At 50.1% G+C, this 19,488-nt stretch overlaps 1 protein-coding gene across 2 annotated transcripts in view; it reads left to right on the forward strand.

Annotated features, from left to right (window-relative positions):
- Positions 1-19,488, forward strand: part of LOC140398686 (tensin-4-like) — a 62,833-nt gene that overhangs the window by 25,659 nt on the left and 17,686 nt on the right. For both annotated transcript variants that reach the window (XM_072487673.1, XM_072487675.1), the window contains exons 5-12: positions 4,865-5,231; positions 6,435-6,922; positions 8,047-8,133; positions 9,557-9,685; positions 12,724-12,813; positions 13,005-13,082; positions 13,910-13,987; positions 16,744-16,912. In XM_072487673.1, the coding sequence (XP_072343774.1) occupies positions 4,865-5,231; positions 6,435-6,922; positions 8,047-8,133; positions 9,557-9,685; positions 12,724-12,813; positions 13,005-13,082; positions 13,910-13,987; positions 16,744-16,912 (1,486 nt within the window). The remainder of the gene's footprint in view (positions 1-4,864; positions 5,232-6,434; positions 6,923-8,046; positions 8,134-9,556; positions 9,686-12,723; positions 12,814-13,004; positions 13,083-13,909; positions 13,988-16,743; positions 16,913-19,488) is intronic.

Consider the following 19,488-nt stretch of genomic DNA (forward strand, 5'->3'; position numbering starts at 1 on the left):
CTCAGTACTGACCGTCTGACAATGCGTCAGTCCCTCAGTACTGACCCTCTGACAGTGCAGCACTCCCTCAGTACTGACCCTCTGACAGTGCAGCACTCCCTCAGTACTGACCCTCTGACAGTGCGGCACTCCCTCAGTACTGAACCTCTGACAGTGCGGCGCTCCCTCAGTACTGACCCTCTGACAGTGCAGCACTCCCTCAGTACTGACTCTCTGACAGTGCAGCACTCCCTCAGTACTAACCCTCTGACAGTGCAGCACTCCCTCAGTACTGACCCTCTGACAGTGCAGCACTCCCTCAGTACTGACTCTCTGACAGTGCAGCACTCCCTCAGTACTGACCCCCTGACAGTGCGGCACTCCCTCAGTACTGACCCTCCGACAGTGCAGCACTCCCTCAGTACTGACCCTCTGACAGTGCAGCACTCCCTCAGTACTGACCCTCTGACAGTGCAGCACTCCCTCAGTACTGACCCTCTGACAGTGCAGCTCTCCCTCAGTACTGACTCTCTGACAGTGCAGCACTCCCACAGTACTGACCCTCTGACAGTGCGGCACTCCCTCAGTACTGACCCTCTGACAGTGCGGCACTCCCTCAATACTGACCCTCTGACAGTGCGGCACTCCCTCAGTACTGACCCTCTGACAGTGCTGCACTCCCTCAGTACTGACCCTCTGACAGTGCTGCACTCCCTCAGTACTGACCCTCTGACAGTGCTGCACTCCCTCAGTACTGACCCTCTGACAGTGCTGCACTCCCTCAGTACTGACCCTCTGACAGTGCTGCACTCCCTCAGTACTGACCCTCTGACAGTGCTGCACTCCCTCAGTCCTGAAAATAGCAGCAAAACACATTCAGAAATGAATTATTAACTGACTTGCGATAAATACAAAATGTTTGGACCTTGTTAAATATTCGTTAAGAATATCTGAGAATGGACAATCACCCTGCTGGTTACCTCAAGAAGTAATTTGCAAACAGTGCTACTTCTAATCAGACTTGACTTTTGTCTCAAACTCCCTTTGTTGAAATGGTGATATCTCCATGTGTTCAGTGAGCTTAATAGACTGAACTCATTGTCCCAACTCTGCCTCTGTCCCAGCAGGTTTTAGCAGGTTGGTGTCTGTTCACCTGCTCCCCGCGCAGGTAGAAATGTACCTGAGAGTGAATCAGGAGGGTGTGGTCCTGTCCAGGTGTTGTTAACCGTGTCAGCTCCTGTTCAACGCACTGTGCCCCATATTCTCAGCAATGCCAAATCGGATGTGCCCCAGCAACTAAACAGATAACAAACCTGGGGGGGTCAACAAATCCAACACCACTATTATTAATCTCACTTATGTTGCCATAACAACTGACAAAGACGCTTGTTAATAAAGGCAGGCCTGTGTGTTTGAACAGCTTTAAATCTGCCTCACCCATTTGCATGATGAATCTCATTCCAGACATTCCCTTATTCTGGAAAGCTGTGGGTTTCTGCCTGGAGAGTGGTGTGGTTGTAGGGTCAGGGGGCAGCAAGGACCCCCCCTACCTTTAGGTTAGGACGGTTGCTGCTGTTTAGCACTGGGCTAAATCGCTGGCTTTGACAGCAGACCAAGGCAGGCCAGCAGCACGGTTCGATTCCCGTACCAGCCTCCCCGAACAGGCGCCGGAATGTGGCGACTAGGGGCTTTTCACAGTAACTTCATTTGAAGCCGACTTGTGACAATAAGCGATTTTCATTTCATTTCAAAATGAAGCAGCTGTCTGAGTGAACAGGAAAGGGAACTTTGAAGCAGAATCAAGCTGCAGTCCCTCAATCTTCCTGCGGAAATTCCATCCAAATTCTGCAGAAAGGATGGGAAGGACCGGGAGGGATTTGTTCCTGGAGATGTTCAGTGAACAGCATTAATGTGGCAAACATGAGCTGGATTTGAGCGCTGAGGGGTGGGGATTCCTTCAGTTATTATGTGATATCTTCACAGATATGAGCGGGAAAAGAGTTCCCCGCCACCACACCTAATATTAATACCAGAGAGTTCTGCCCTTAGCAACTCAACCGCCTCCAATAGGAGGAATTGGAGGAATATCGGGAAAGTAGGACAAATCTCAAACGTGCAATAAAGAGGGCTAAAAGGGGTCATGAAATATCTTTGGCTAACAGGGTTAAGGAAAATCCCAAAGCCTTTTATTCATAGAAAGGAGCAAGAGGGTAACTAGAGAAAGGATTGGCCCACTCAAAGACAAAAAGGGAATTTATGCGTGGAGTCAGAGGAAATGGGTGAGATTCTTAATGAGTACTTTGCATTGGTATTCACCAAGGAGAGGGACATGACGGATGTTGAGGCTAGGGATGGATATTTAAATACTCTAGGTCAAGTCGGCAAAAGGAAGAGGGAAGTTTTGGGTATTCTTAAAGGCATTAAGGTGGACAAGTCCCCAGGTCCGGATGGGATCTATCCCAGGTTACTGAGGGAAGCGAGGGACAAAATAGCTGGGGCCTTAACAGATATCTTTGCAGCATCCTTGAGCACGGGTGAGGTCCCGGAGGACTGGAGAATTGCTAATGTTGTCCCTTTGTTTAAGAAGGGTAGCAGGAATAATCCAGGGAATTATAGACCTGTGAGCTTGACGTCAGTGGTAGGCAAACTGTTGGAGAAGATACTGAGGGATAGGATCTATTCACATTTGGAAGAAAATAGACTTATCAGTGATAGACAGCATGGTTTTGTGCAGGGAAGGTCATGTCTTACAAACCTAATAGAATTCTTTGAGGAAGTGACAACGTTAATTGATGATGGAAGGGCTGTAGATGTCATATACATGGACTTCAGTAAGGCATTTGATAAAGTTCCCCATGGCAGGTTGATGGAAAAAGTGAAGTCGTATGGGGTTCAGGGTGTACTAGCTAGATGGATAAAGAACTGGCTGGGCAACAGGAGACAGAGAGTAGTGGTGGAAGGGAGTGTCTCAAAATGGAGAAAGGTGACTAGTGGTGTTCCACAGAGATCCGTGCTCGGACCACTGTTGTTTGTGATATACATAAATGATCTGGACGAAGGTATAGGTGGTCTTATTAGCAAGTTTGCAGATGATACTAAGATTGGTGGAGTTGCAGATAGCGAGGAGGACTGTCAGAGAATACTGCAAAATATAGATAGATTGGAGAGTTGGGCAGAGAAGTGGCAGATGGAGTTCAATCCAGGCAAATGCGAGGCGATGCATTTTGGAAGATCTAATTCAAGAGCGGACTATACAGTCAATGGAAGAGTCCTGGGGAAAATTGGTGTACAGAGAGATCTGGGAGTTCAGGTCCATTGTACCCTGAAGGTGGCAACGCAGGTCGATAGAGTGGTCAAGAAGGCATACAGCATGCTTGCCTTCATCGGACGGGGTATTGAGTACAAGAGTTGGCAGGTCATGTTACAGTTGTATAGGACTTTGGTTAGGCCACATTTGGAATACTGCGTGCAGTTCTGGTCGCCACATTACCAGAAGGATGTGGATGCTTTAGAGAGGGTGCAGAGGAGGTTCACCAGGATGTTGCCTGGCAAGGAGGGTGCTAGCTATGAAGAAAGGTTGAGTAGATTAGGATTGTTTTCGTTGGAAAGACGGAGGTTGAGGGGGGACCTGATTGAGGTCTACAAAATTATGAGAGGTATGGACAGGGTGGATAGCAACAGGCTTTTTCCAAGAGTGGGGGTGTCAATTACAAGGGGTCACGATTTCAAGGTGAGAGGGGGAAAGTTTAAGGGAGATGTGCGTGGAAAGTTTTTTACGCAGAGGGTGGTGGGTGCCTGGAACGCTTTGCCAGCGGAGGTGGTAGAGGCGGGCACGATAGCATCATTTAAGATGCATGTAGACAGATATATGAACGGGCGGGGAACAGAGGGAAGTAGATCCTTGGAAAATAGGCGACAGGTTTAGATAAAGGATCTGGATTGGCGCAGGCTGGGAGGGCCGAAGGGCCTGTTCCTGTGCTGTAATTTTCTTTGTTCTTTTCTTTGTTAATAATAACTGGTCCTGATTTACACACAGTCACCCAAGATCAGAAAGTTATTCAACAGAAGGTCCAGGTGAAATGATTCTTTGTAATGGCTGTTCAAGATGAATTTCTACCTGATGCAGAACTGTTCCCCAAAACCTTCTGATCCTAAATCCTCCCTTGTACACATAGAATCCCTACAGAGCAGAAGGAGGCCATTCAGCCCATCGAGTCAGCACCGGCCCTCCAAAGAGCATCCTACCTAACCCCTGCAACCCCACCTCCCCGTAACCCCATATAACGTTTTGGACATTAAGGGTAATTTATCATGGCCAATCCACCTAACCCACACACCTTTGGACTGTGGGAGGAAACCGGAGCACCCGGAGGAAACCCACGCAGACATGGGGAGGATGTGCAGACTCCGCACAGACAGTGACCCAAGCTCGGAATTGAACCTGGGACCCTGGAGCTGTGAGGCAGCAGTGCTAACCACTGTGCCACCTCAACTCCCCATTGGGAGTTTGATTGCACAGTCACTGGGCTATTTTAAATGTGGTTGTGTAAAACACTGCTCCATCATACACAGCATGCCAATTATCGGACCATTAAGACCAGGGAATTTATGTGTTTAGTAAATGTGTCGGGCAGGTGTCCCCTCAGAGTGTTTTTGTTTCCATTCCTGGCAGAATCAACACGCGTCTCTCTGGATATCAGTAAGATTGGGAGCAGGGGGATTGATTGGGCTGCTATGCCGAGATGTGACCCGATTCACAGCTTCAGTGATTGCATTTTTCTGATGCTAAAATTATTTTACTCTTTGGCGATAATATTAACAGACTCTGAACAGTGAAGAAGCAAAATGAAATTGTATTAAAAATCTTCACTTCTTTTTCACTCAGGTTCCCGAGGTATAAACATGTGGATCGGTCAACCCACTGACTCTTCACCAGGACCTGCAATGAATTTGTCCCAACCTCAGGGAGACTTGCCCTGTGTTCCAGTCTCCAGCACCCACCAGCATAGCTCCCAACCTATACCAGTTCCAGCATTGAACAACTACAGTGCCTCCAATACCAACTCTCTGCCAGCTGTACCTGCCCAATTCGGCACCTCACCCAGACACACAAGCACCCAGAGAGAAACAGCCACTCCCTACCTGTCCACATCTGCAGGCTCTGATAAGCTGCTCAAGATGGGTAGTGCCAGTCACACTGACAGCGCCATCTCCTTGTTATCCACCTCACCTGGCTGGGACACATTGGGCAGGTAGACTTCTTTGTGCTTCTTTTTGACCAAAGTAATTCCTAAGGGTGTAAAACTTGAATTGAAGTTGGAACAACTATCGACTAAATGAAATTTAATGGACTTTATATTCTCTTTATCAGCTCTTATCATTGTTATGTGTTCGTTGTGTTTCAACACGAAACTCTCTCACTCGTCTTCCATCGCTTGTGGGTTCAAATTTCATCCCAGAGGCTGGGGACATAGTCCACGCTGACACTCTCAATATTGCACTGAGGGAGTGCGACTAAGGTGGCAAAGTGCCAGGTTCTGACTGAAAACCGATGTATTTCACTACAGAAACACTGCCAGGATTTCTGACCCCACCACGGAAGTATCGGGGGACACTCACCCCCCCACCCCACATGTTCATTGACGCACACCTCTCTCCTCCCCCCTCCACGTGTCACCAGCCGCATCCCTCTCACCCCCCCCATGTGTTCGTTGATGCACACCCACCCCCTCCTTCCCACCACATATAAGAGGAGGCCTACCTCCCTCAATTAGCCCTTTAGCTGTGCCCACTGGCAATGCCCTTAGGGAGCAATGTCCAGCCTTGGCCTTCAAACCTGGGGCCTCAAGGCACCTTCACCCCAACGTGGTTATCACGACTGGTTTTTGGTTTTGCCACCGTGACTTCACGTTGCCTGGCGGGGTGGGGTGGGGGGGGGGGGGGGGGCATTCCACAGGACCGGACGCCTTGGTGTACAGCCGTTTAATTATATGTTAATGTATGTTAATTTATAGAAATCAGGCTCACATCTTTTCTGCCCATGATCACCTCACCAACGGGGGGGGGGGCGCGGAGAAGATTTCAAAGTGAGATCTCGCCGGCACACATCCCGTTCCGCTGCCAGAATGGGATTTGCTCCCACGACTGATTGATCTGAAAAATCGTGCCTGTCAGTTTTTGGATGAGATCTGAAGCTTGGTAAAGATCCCGTGACAATAATTTGAAGTTAAACAGTAAAGTTCTCCCTTGTATCCTGGACAACTTTTCGCTGTCAACCAACTCTTAAAGAATCCATCCCCCCGCACCCCCCCCCCCCAGATTAACTGCCCGTTACACAGAATGTCTGGTGTGTTCCTACTTTGCAACAGTGACTATTTAACTATTGAGCGTAAAGCAGTTTGGGAGGTCCTGAAACTGTAAGTGCTGTATTAACGTGAATTCTCTCCTTTCCTTAGTTCTCACTCATTGCTGAGCGATGACGGAGATGGAGGAATGATTTATAGATCAGCCGGCAGCACGTATGGATCATCGGGATCGTTTGTGAACCTACAGAGCCCTTACTTTGCCTCTCCCAGCTCGTACAAGAGCTCATTCAGTGACCAACACCTTCATCAGGTTTCTGGGCATCCTGAAGATTACCAGTCTGTACCATACTCTCAAAGGGCAGCCCCTGGCAGCACCAGAGCCAGGCCATCAGTGCCCCATGGTCAAACAACATACAAGATTAAAAAACATTCCATCAGCTGCCCACCATCTGCTGCCAGTTCCTTTTCTGATATCCCAGTCCTCTTGGTGAATGGAAGCACTCAATACTTGGACCAAGACTCACACAAATTGAAGAATCAAAGACTTCAGTCGAGTTCTTCGAGTATGGTCAGCCTTCCCCTCAATACCTTTTCCAGTGTTGGATTCTCAAAGGCTTCAAGCACCACCTCCCTCGAAGGTAAGCCAATCAAAGTCCAACTCGTTTATTGTGTCTTGTTAACCTCTACTAGCCAATCATCCTTTGTTTAAGAATCTGAATTTCCTCCTGCCCGGTAACCCAGTCTGAACATCGGTTCTCCAGTTTCTGGGCAATGGGTAACTCCTTCCCAATCTTCACCTTCCTCTCTCCTTAACTTCAAACATCTCTTCAAAACCAATTTTTAGACCATCCCTATTCTCAGCCCCCTCAGTTTCCCCCTTGTGAAGACATTGGGTGCGATCTACCCGATTGGGAACAGAGCCTCGTATCGCGATTAGCCGGGAGTTTCCTGGCGCTCGCAGTGCCCAGAAGCACCCCGCTATCGAACGGCCATTCGGGTAGATCGCCAGTCTCAGCAGGAAGTGTGTGGCCAAGGCTGCAGTAAGTCCCATACTCCACTCGCCAGAACTACTCAGTGCAGGCAGAGATCGGGATGCTATTTTTAAGTCCCAACTCATCAATAAAGGGGTCCTCAAACCCCCCGCACCAACACAGGGCACCCTTGGGCCTGATCTGCAGCGTGGGTAAATGCCAGCCTGGCACCCTGGCAATGCCCCTTGCAGCTGGCAGTGGAACCATGGCAGTGCCAGGGTGCCAAAGTCATGGTGCTAGGCTGGCAGTGCCAAGGTGTCTGGTTGCCAGGGGGAGTGCTAGGGTGCCACCCTGCCCTGTCCACAACCACCCGCAAGTCTTCAGTGCCCTGGGAGACCCCGTCCAGCTGATATTTTGCATGGTCCACCGTTACAAAATGGCATCTGGCGCAATCTCTTAGGCGCGGCCGTTTAGTCCCAGGTGCCGGGTGAACCTGGTGTCTGGGTATCGGATCATTAAAAGATTCAGATCTCGCAGCGAGGGTGAAATCCAGGCGGCGCAGAGGGGGGCAGCTAGTCGGGCCACTCACGATCAACCCAGTGTCCAGTGCGGAGCCTGATTTGGGGCCTGGGTATTATTTACCCGTTGCACCCGGAACTACACCGGACCCAACAGGGTCGCTGGATCGCGCCTGCTGTGCCTGGTATTAAAGTTGTTTCTGATGTTGATTACGCGTATAGTTTCCCCATTTTGCTATGAACCTGTTTCTCTCTAACGCCCTGTTTTTACAGAGCTCCCATGTGACGCACAACCTACGGTTAAATTTGTACAAGACACGTCCAAACATTGGTACAAACCAAATCTCAACAGAGATCAAGGTAAGGTTAACACTTGCTGCAATTCTTGTGACAATCTATCCAGAATCTATCTGCAACACATTAGAAACAACTAGTCAAATTCTCCAAGCAGATAAACTTAATTCAGGCTGCACTATTCGGTCTGAGTAATTCTGTGTTCATTATTGAGACTGCCAACTCCTTCAGTGTAACTGTCACTGAGTTAATGCCAGCACCATACGCACCTCCTCAGATACTGTAACAGCTCATATCCAAATGTAACAAGACCTGGACAACATCCAGGTTTGGGCTTATAGTTGCACCACGTGCCAGACAATGACCATCTCCAACAAGAGAGAATCCAATCATCTCTACTTGGCATTCACTGGCATTACCATCACTGGAGTTGCCACTCTCAATATCCTGGGGGTTACCATTGATCAGAAACTGAACTGGACTAGCCTTATAAATACTGTGGCTACTAGGGTAGGTCAGAGGTTGGAAATTCTGCAGAGAGTAACTCACCTCCTGACTCCGCGGTGTGTCCACCATTCACAAGGCACAAGTCAGGAGTGTGATGGAATACTCCCCACTTGCCTGGATGAGTGCAGCTCCAACAACACTCAAGAAGCTCAACACCATCCCGAACAAATTAGCTCCACTTGACTGGCACTGCATTCACCACTTTCAACATTCACTCCCTCCACCACCATCGCACAGTGGCAGCCGTGTGTACCATCTACAAGATGCACTGCAGCAACTCACCAAGTCTCCTTAGGCAACACCTTCCAAACCTGTGACATCATCCACCTAGATGGACAAGGGCAGCAGACGCATGGGGAACCCCACCACCTGGAGGTTCCCCTTCAAGTCACTCACCACCCTGACTTGGAAATATATCCGTTCCTTCACCGTCGCTGGGTCAAAATCCTGGAATTCCCTCCCTAACAGCACAGTGGGTGTACCTACACCACATGGACTGCAGCGGTTCAAGAAGGCGGCTGACCACTTTCTGGAGGGTAGTTAGGGACGGACAATAAATGCTGTTCTAACCAGTGCCACCTGAAATAAACCCACCCTGGCATCATTCGGGCCAGCTTCCGGTTTCATTGTCTGTGCTTCGTTCATTGAATTCAGTTTCAATAGCAGGAAGGCTATAGTTGTTAGCGAGTTCCTTTTCTTAATCTCTTTCCAGCGCCTCTTGCTGGAAAATGCAGGTGCCCAGGGTGATGTCACACATATTTGGATTGCCTTCCAATAACTATTCGACCAGTGCCCCTGGTATCAACTCAAGCGGGAGAATAAAGAACATCAAGGTTGGAATGTAATAAATCTCTGCATTGCAACAGTGACTACATTTCACTGACACACTTGGGGGTGACCTAAGGTTGTGAAAGGTGCTATATAAATGCAAGACTTTGTTTGTTTATTGTATAGAACTAAGTTGAGCTTCAATCTGTTGCAGCTATCAGGATGTTGAAAGATAAAAAGCCTGGTTCATTCGTTGTACGAGAAAGCTCCACATATATTGGCTCATTTGGATTGGCTATGAAAATACCTCCATCAAGCCTCAGAAATCCAGACGAAGTCCCAGGTCTGTGCAATAAATCAGAATGGTGCAAATCTACATTTCATATTGTAACAGAGAAACTACACATTATACATTAGAATGGAGCCTATGTATATTATATATTATATAATGTGCATTGTGTATTATCATTATACCGATGTGTTATATATTGCAATATACCTGATTTATGTGTCATATTACGATGGGACACCTAAGTTATGTTGGTTTATATTGTTACAACCAGTCCCTGGGCGAGGTCCTCTAACTTGTTAACTTGTCGAACGGGACCCAAATTCTTCCCTGGGTGAGGATGAGAGAACTGGCTCCCCTTCTTTATTCATCCCAGCCCCCTTCGGTTGGTCGCAACAGGGTTAATTTGAAAAGGAATTCCATGCCTTGTAGATTCCCTTTCCCAGTCCAAATGTGTTTACTTTTTAAAAGGAGCCAATTTAACCAGACTTTCCGGAGTCAAATAAAGAGTAAGTTCATTAGTTACAAAAAAAGTGAGAACATTCTTTTTTTAAAAGCAACACATGCATTCACACATTGATCAGTTCAGATGCTAAAAGTCCGGATAAAAGTTCTTTAAAAATGTGAATCAGTCTTTGGTTTGTCCATGAGCGTAGATGCTGGTACGTTGCGGTCGTCAAGTTGGGTGATTCCCGTGGAGCTGGCTCTGGTAGGTTAGCAGTCCGAACAATAGAATCCCTACAGTGCAGAAGGCGACCATTTGGCCCATTGAGTCCGCACCGACCCTCTGAAAGAGCCCCCCATCTAGGCCCACTCTGCCCTATCCCTGTTAAAACCCCTCACCTTTTGGATGCTAAGGGGCAATTTAGCACGGCCAATCCACCTAACCTGGACATCTTTGGACTGTGGGAGGAAACCGGAGCACACACGGGGAGAACGTGCAGACTCAACACAGACAGTGACCCAAGCCGGAATCGAACCCAGGTCGCTGGCGCTATGAGCACAGGAGACAGGATTTGGGTGTCTTCTGAGTTGTGGAATATCTCTCCTTCTTGGGTGGTTCTTGTTTGCCTTCATCACGGACGGTGACCTTGTATTTTAAAGCTGTTTGGTCTGTCTCATTTCAAACTCCAGAATTTCAGTTAAAGATTTTGAAAAATAATTAAAATGAAATGAAAATTGCTTATTGTCACAAGTAGGCTTCAAATGAAGTTACTGTGAAAAGCCCCTAGTCGCCACATTCCGGCGCCTGTTCGGGGAGGCTGGTACGGGAATTGAACCGTGCTGCTGGCCTGCCTTGGTCTGCTTTTAAAGCCAGCGATTTAGCCCTGTGCTAAACCAGCCCCTAAAAATAAAGAGCTGTAACATTACAACAATATTGTAAAATCATTGATGAATTTCAGTGCAGCTGTTGTCCACTGGAGTTGTTGTCAGTAGCTCTAATGAACATTTATTTCAAACAAAGCCATTGTTTAAACTTTATCTGCCTTGAAAAGAGAGCTTGTGAAATGACAGAGCAAGCTGGGCATGAGGATAACTCACAGAGACAGATACGTGCCTGGCTATCTCAGTGGTTAGTGTCATCGTTACCTGAAATATAAATAGATGCAGCAGTTCCTGCCTGTTCAGTCCCAACAAGGGGTCTGATTCATGGGAGCAGGTAATAGGTAAATCTGAATATACAAATCCAAATGAAATGAATGGATGGAAAAAGTGCGTGTTAAACACTCCAGTTTCTGATCCATAAGGTAAGATTGTCTTTGGAACCTGAAAAAGTCCCCCTCGGTGGTACGGGTATTAAAGTTGGGGTCAGCGGTGTAATAGAGCTTCGCACTGACCTGTTGATTTTCTTGATGAAGTTTACTGTGCTTTGGGCTCCAGCTAATACAGTGTTGAGATTGCTACTCTCACCAGAGGCTCAGTTTACTGGCCTCTGAAATGATGTTAACTATGTTTTTAAAAAATAAATTTAGAGTACCCAATTCATTTTTTCCAATTAAGGGGCAATTTAGCGAGGCCAATCCACCTACCCTGCACATCTTTGTGTTGTGGGGGCGAAACCCACACAGACACGGGGGAGAATGTGCAAACTCCACACAGACAGTGACCCAGAGCCGGGATCAAACCTGGGACCTCAGCCCCGTGGGTTAGCAGCACTAACCACTGCGCCACCGTGCTGCCCTATGTTACCTATAGTTAACCGTGCGAGGGGCAACTGTGCTAACAGTGGTTAGCACAGTTGCTTCACAGCTCCAGGGTCCCAGGTTCAATTCCCGGCTTGGGTCACTGTCTGTGCGGAGTCTGTATGTTCTCCCCGTGTCTGCGTGGGTTTCCTCCGGGTGCTCCGGTTTCCTCCCACAGTCCAAAGATGTGCAGGTTAGGTGGATTGGCCATGATAAATTGCCCTTAGTGTCCAAAGGGTGGTTGCTGGGTTATCGGGATTGGGTGGAGGTATGGGCTTAGGTAGGGTGCTCTTTCCAAGGGCCGGTGCAGACTCAATGGGCCAAATGGCCTCCTTCTGCACTGTAAATTCTACGATTCCATGATTCTATGATTCTAAGATTTAAGATCAACAAACGGCTGGGCTAAGGAAAAGTTATTCTCATCCATCCCAATACTGGGATAATATGAAGAGGAGGATGGGCCGAGTTGCCTAATTCTGCTCCTATGTCTTGTGGTCTTAGGATTGAGACATAGACAGAGAGATGGATAGAGAAATGGCCAGAAAGACAGATAGAGACACACGTACACAGGGCCGCACGGTGGCGCAGTGGTTAGCACTGCTGCCTCATGGCGCCGAGGTCCCAGGTTCGATCCCGGCCCTGGGTCACTGTCCGTGTGGAGTTTGCACATTCTCCCCATGTCTGCCCGGGTCTCACCCCCACAACCCAAAGATGTGCAGGGTAGGTGGATTGGCCACGCTAAATTGCCGCTGGATACACTAAATTTTAAAAAGAGAGACAGACTTCTATAGATAGACAGGTACGACAAGGAGCTGCATAATTAATTATTTAGATAAATATATGATAGAAACAGAATAAAAAGACAGTTGACCTCTCTATTTCTAATCCTCTTATTCCCTTCATAAACAGAATTTTCTACTGATTTGATCCGACATTTCCTGATTGAATTCTCCCGGAAAGGGGTATGTTTGAAAGGATCTCCCCAGGAGCCCTATTTCGGTAAGGAATGTTACACAGGCTCCCGTTACTGTCACTGCTCACCCTGTCAACCTGGAATCACAGTCTGTATCCTCACGCCCTCTAACTATCCCCCACACTGGACTGAGTGTCACTCTGAACAAATACACTGAGAATTTGCTGTGGAATGCCAGCTGGTGCTAACTGTGTTCTTTGTTCTGTTTGTCGAACAGGGAGTCTGTCAGCGCTTGTGTACCAGCATTGTATCTCTGCCATGAGCTTACCCTGCAAACTAAACTTACCCAAGGAAGGTGAGAACCAAATTCAGCAAATCTCTCACAACGCAATCACCAGGCCAGAGGTCAGGATGAGGAAAGGTCAAGGTTAACGGCTATGATGGGGCCAAGGCTGGGGGCAGGATCAGAGCTGGGTTGGAGTATTGGCGAGGATCAGGGTGGGGTCAGGGGTAGGGCCAAGGTCAGATCAGGGGTCAAGTTGGGATGGGGTTAGGGCTGGCAATAGGGTAAGGCCAGGGGTCAAGTTGGGATGGGGGTCAAGGATGGTGATGGGGTAAGGCCAGGGGTCAAGTCGGGATGGGGTGAGGCGAGGGGTGCGGTTGGGATGGGGTCAGGGCCCAGTTGCTAAGAGCTGCTTCATAACACTGAAAATTCCACATGTGCCTGGTCAGTTCACAGCCTTTTCCATCACTGAACCGCCTGGACACTACTTAAACTGGACTGTCCACCTGTGCCTCACTGGCAGTATGATAGCTGCTTACCCTGGGCTCCGAGAGGCAGAATTCAGGCCCCAGGTCACGAGATTCTGTGCACATTTACTGAGCTGTGTGATCTCAGCGCTCAGATGTGTCCTTGAATAGAGGAAGAGAAAACAAAAGGCCCAATCCCCGTGAGGACCGTGGTCGCGGTGTTGCTGCATCAGTAACCCTGACCCTACCCTGACCCGCACTGCAAGGAGCCATCATCCTTGTGCATGCGTTTGGGGGGGGGGGGGCTACAAGGCGGAGGGAGAATGGGACAGTGAGTCAAAACTTACATAATCAGTGAACAGGCTAGAACCTTTCAGACAGCGAAATATCTCTCCACTCCTTCCTTAACACAAGCGTTTGTTCATTTTCCAGGATGTTTAATTGATAAGGGTGAAGAAAGTAGTCCTGACTCGGCAGACAGCCCATCACCTCTGACAAAGCAGCGTGCAGGTCAGTGCCAGAGGATGTGGGGTTTGGGTTAATGCCCTCACCATCTCTGTCAGCATCAATCAGTAAAAGCAATAATGGAGTGAGGGACTGTGTTGGGAATAAACAGGAGGCATTTTAAATGAGCATTTGACAGACAATACAGAGTCAGCCCCTTGTCAGATTTGATAGAAATTAAAATGGAAAGAGAAGAACCTGCCTGTAATAGCTGTTTGATCTGATATCACACCTTAATTTACTGTCTAAACTCAAGATATTGCTGTTTGTCTATTCCCAAGATCCAGGCCTTCTCAAACTTTGTTCAAAGCTGTGTGCAGGATTTGTCGCTGGGATTGTACAGAGTTAGGGCAAGTGTTGAGGCCTTTCCTCAGATGGCCCTCAATTTAATGAAGATGAATGAATTTTCTTTAAGATGTTGCAGTGCTACAGAGTTGCTGACACATCGACTGAGATCCCCCATTTCCATCATCACCATGGAAACAGCCGGGACTGTTTCCTGGTGATTACAGAGCCCCCATTCTCTGTGTAAAGACAATCAGGTTTTCACAAGGCCAGCGATTACGGAGCTCCCTGGATAACTAACCCCTCCCCTAAACCGTTCCTTCACATCTTTCAGGGGAGACATCAAACTGCGACCCCAGCTGCCCTCCCACTGACTCACTAAAACACAAGCCCATGATTCCGAGGAAGGACAGGAGGGTTTTCCTGTTGTCCTAATGGGAATATTTAGGGCACAGTTCAGCCAACACCCGGCGCGGAGCCGGATGCAACAAGATCCTCACTGGGCGTTGGGCCAATCGCGACTCACTCTGGGGGATTCTCAGGCCATTAGAGGCCCCCGGCTAGTCAGGAACAGGGCAGGGTAGCACCCTGATAATCCCCTGGCATCTGGGCACTTTGGCACTGCCAGCCTGCCATCACCAGGGTGCCCATCCGGACAGTGCCAAAGTGTCCAGGTGCCAGGTTGGCACTGACAGGGGTCAGACCCAGTGAAGGGGGTAGGGGGGCGGAACTTTCCCATTAGAGTGGGGGGTGACAGGGGGTTCCAGGGGTCACGAGAAGGCTTGGGTGGGGGGGTGTTAAATGGAGAATCCAGAAAGTGGAGAGGGGGTACCTGAAAGGGGGGGGGCATGCAGAGATTGGGGTTCCCGTTCAAATGTCACTTGGATCTGCGAGGCGCCATACCTAATACCTGCCAAACGCGCCCGAAACCGGACATAGTTTCAAAACCGCTGAATCGTGCCCATAGCCTTCAACCAGAATCATTAACCCAGATTAGCCTTTACCACATTGCTGTGTGTGGGATCTTGCTCTGTATAAATTGGCTCCTGTGGGGCGGGATTCTCCGCTCCCGCGCCGAAGTGCCCATGCTGTCGTGAACGCCGTCGAGGTTCACAACGGCGCGAAACGGCCCCTATCCCGACCGATTCAGGGCCCGATAAGCGGCGCCGCGTCATTTACACGCGCCAGGCCTTGGAGCCGCGTCAAGGCGGCGCCGCATAACTGGCGTCACCCGCGCATGCGTGGTTGCTGTCCTCTCCGAGTCCGCCCCGCAAGAAGATGGCGGACGGATCTTGCGGGGCTGCGGAAGGAAGGAGGTCCTCCTTCAGAGAGGCCGGCCCGACGATCGGTGGGCACCGATCGCGGGCCAGACCCCATTTGAGGCCCCCCCCCCCCAGTGCAGGATCCCCCCCCCCCCCCCCCCGCAGGCTGCCCCCCCCCCCCCCCCCCCAGCGTTCCCGCCGGCAGCGACCAGGTGTGGACGGCGCCAGGGGGAACCCGCCGTTTTGGGCTGGCCGTTCGGCCCATCCGGGCCTGAGAATAGCGGGGGTGCCGGAGAATCGCCATTTTGGATGTCTCGGGCGATTCTCAGGCTTGCGGCCCACGGAACCCGACGGGGTCGTTCCCGCCGCTTGAGAGAATAACGGGAGGGCGTCAGACCGGCGTCGTGGGAAATTTTGGCGGCCCAGGCGATTCTCCCAACCGGCACGGGAGCGGAGAATCCCGCCCGTGGTTAGACCATAAGACCATAAGACATAGGAGCGGAAGTAAGGCCATTCGGCCCATCGAGTCCACTCCACCATTCAATCATGGCTGATTTCAACTCCATTTACCCGCTCTCTCTCCATAGCCCTTAATTCCTCGAGAAATCAAGGATTTATCAACTTCTGTCTTAAGGACACTCAACGTCCCGGCCTCCACCGCCCTCTGCGGCAATTAATTCCACAGACCCACCACTCTCTGGCTGAAGAAATTTCTCCTCATCTCTGTTCTAAAGTGACTCCCTTTTATTCTAAGGCAGTGCCCCCGGGCCCTAGTCTCCCCTGCTAATGGAAACAACTTCCCTACGTCCACCCTATCTAAGCCATTCATTATCTTGTAAGTTTCTATTAGATCTCCCCCCAACCTCCTAAACTCCAATGAATATAATCCCAGAATCCTCAGACGTTCATCGTATGTTAGGCCTACCATTCCTGGGATCATCCGTGTGAATCTCCGCTGTACCCGCTCCAGTGCCAGTATGTCCTTCCTGAGGTGTGGGGCCCAAAATTGCTCACAGTATTCTAAATGGGGCCTAACTAATGCTTTATAAAGCTTCAGAAGTACATCCCTGTTCCTACATTACAACTTTGATGACAGAAAAGATACTTTCCATTTGTTGTGATGTTCTTTGGGATATCCTGCAGGTGTGAAAGGTGCGATAGAAATGCGTTTTGTTTAATTTTGAGGTGTTAATGAGGCGTTTCCTCTTTCCGCAGTGTGTTCTGTTCTGTATTTGAGCTCGGTGACCATGGAGTCTCTGACTGGACCACAAGCTGTTCTGAAAGCAGCTTCTCTCACTCTGGAAAAGGAGCGACTGCCTCAAGCCACCATCGTCCAGTTCAAAGTGTCAGAACAAGGGATCACCCTGACAGACTGCAAGAGAAAGTGAGGGTCTCTGGGTACATTGTCGAGTGCGATAAAGACCACCCTGTTTTGGGGATTGCTGTCTCCTTCTCGCAAAGTTTACCCGGCAATTATAACTCGGGGGTAACCTGTGTGTCGGTGGGTGTTGAAAGGAGTAAGGTCAGACGGGCGCAAAGTGAAATCTGGTCACCCTTAAACCCCCATGCCTCAGTTTCTCAAATCAGAATCCCAACTGAAGGTGATGAATAATGGGATTAGGATATCGATCCCAGTGGGAACCCATGGAAACAGCCCCAGCACAGGAGGCGCCGAGGGAGGGGCTCTCTCAGACAATTTTGGATACAGGAAGGGGAGGTCCGAGGGTCCCTTGTGGGCCCTCTGCACTCTCACACAAGTGGACCCTCAGAAGCAGCATTAACCTGGCCCTCTTCTTGACCCAGAATGCAGTTTGCATCAGATTTTCCAGCGCAACCGCCGTCAATGGCTGAAGAATCCTCCAGTTCTTGCCAAACAATTTGACACATCTCCCGAAACTAAGGAATAAATGTCGTAGCCAATGAGAAGGTGGTTTGGGTGTGAAAATAAAGAACCTGCCACCAACTTAAACCCGCTCCCATCCCCCCAAAATCCCATTATCCCCCATCCATCCGTCCCACCCTCCCATCCTCCCTCCATACCTCCCTCCCATCCTCCCTCCATCCCTCTCTCCCATCCTCCCTCCATCCCCCCTCCCATCCCCCCAAAATCCCATTATCCCCCATCCATCCGTCCCACCCTCCCATCCTCCCTCCATACCTCCCTCCCATCCCCTCCCATCCCCCCAAAATCCCATTATCCCCCATCCATCCATCCCACCCTCCCATCCCCCCTCCCATCCCTCCTCCCATCCCCCCAAAATCCCATTATCCCCCATCCATCCGTCCCTCCCTCCCATCCTCCCTCCATCCCCCCTCCCATCCCCCCAAAATCCCATTGTCTCCCATCCATCCCTCCATCCATCCCCCCTCCCATCCCCCCAAAACCCCATTCTCACCCAGGTGAAGGGGCTTAAAGTTGGGACTTTGATCTTCATTGAGCCCAGGAAACTGAATCACAGAAACGTTACAGCGCAAGTGGTCATTCGGCCCATCGAGTCTGTGCCGGCTCACTGAAAGTGCCCAACCCCACTCGCCTGCCATATCCCATGACCTTGTATAATAAAGATTTGGACGAGGGAACTAAATGTAGCATTTCCAAATTTGCCGATGCTACAAAGTGGGTGGGAGGGTGAGCTGTGAGGAGGATACAGAGATGCTTCAGCGGGGCTTGGACAGGCTGAGTGAGTGGGACATGCACGGCAGATGCTGTATAATGTGGATAAATGTGAGGTTATCCGGTTTGGTAGCAAAAACAAGAAAGCAGATTATTATGTGAATGGGTGTAAATTGGGAGAGGCGGATACTCAGCGAGACCTTGGTGTCCTCGTGCCTCAGTTGCTGAAAGTAAGCGCGCAGGTACAGCAGGCGGTAAAGAAGGCCAATGGTATGTTGGCCTTCATAGCGAGAGGATTGGCGTCTAGGAATAGAGATGTTTTACTGCAATTGTATAGGGCATTGGTGAGGCCGAACCTGGAGTATTGTGGGCAGTTTTGGTGTCCTTACCTGAGGAAGGATGTTCTTGCTGTGGAGGAAGTGCAGCGAAGATTTAACAGGCTGATTCCTGGGATGGCGGGACTGTCATATGTGGAGAGACTAAGTCGGTTAGGATTATATTCATTGGGGTTTAGACGAGTGAGAGAGGATCTCATAGAAACGTATAAAATTCTAACAGGATTAGACAGGGTAGATCCAGAAAGGATGGTGGGGAGTCCAGAACTAGGGGTCATAGTTTGAGGATAAGGGATTTTTAGGACTTTTAGGACTGAGGTGAGGAGAAATTTCTTCACCCAGAGAGCGGTGAATCTGTGGAATTTGCTCCCACAGAAAAGAGTTGAGGCCAAAACATTGTGCGGGATTCTCTGATCCTGAGGCTAAGTGTTGACGCCGTCGGAAACAGCCTCAGGATCAGCCCCCTACAGGGGGCCAGCACGGCACGGGAGCGGCCCACGCCGCTCCGGCTGCTGATCCCGGCATCAACTGGGCGCCGCGGGGTCTGCGCGTGTGCAGTCCCTCCCTTCTCCGCGCCGGCCCCGACGCAACATGGCGCAGGGCTCCAGGGGCCGGCGTGGAAGAATGGAAGCCCCCAGCCTGAGAGGCCGGCCCGCCAATCAGTGGGCCCCGATCGCGGACCAGGCCACAATAGAGGCCCCCCTCCCCGGGGTCGATCACCCCCTCCCCCTCCCCGCCGCCCCCGGATCCTTCCACGACAAGGTCCCGCTGGCTGAGAGGTTAGAACGGCGCTGGCAGGACTCGGGTTTTTTGCTGCGGCCATCGCGGGCCGAGAATCAGCGGGGGGGGGCTGTGTAGAACGGCCCCCGACCAGCGCCGACCATGCGCTCTGCGGAGAATCGCGTCCCGGCGTCGGGGCGGTCGCGGGGTTTCTCCGGCCCCGGGCTGAGAGAATCCCACCCGTTGTGTAATTTCAAGAAGGAATCAGATATAGCTCTTCAGACCAAAGGG

This window comes from Scyliorhinus torazame, chromosome 21, assembly GCF_047496885.1.
Source record: "Scyliorhinus torazame isolate Kashiwa2021f chromosome 21, sScyTor2.1, whole genome shotgun sequence".
Taxonomy (NCBI): domain Eukaryota; kingdom Metazoa; phylum Chordata; class Chondrichthyes; order Carcharhiniformes; family Scyliorhinidae; genus Scyliorhinus; species Scyliorhinus torazame.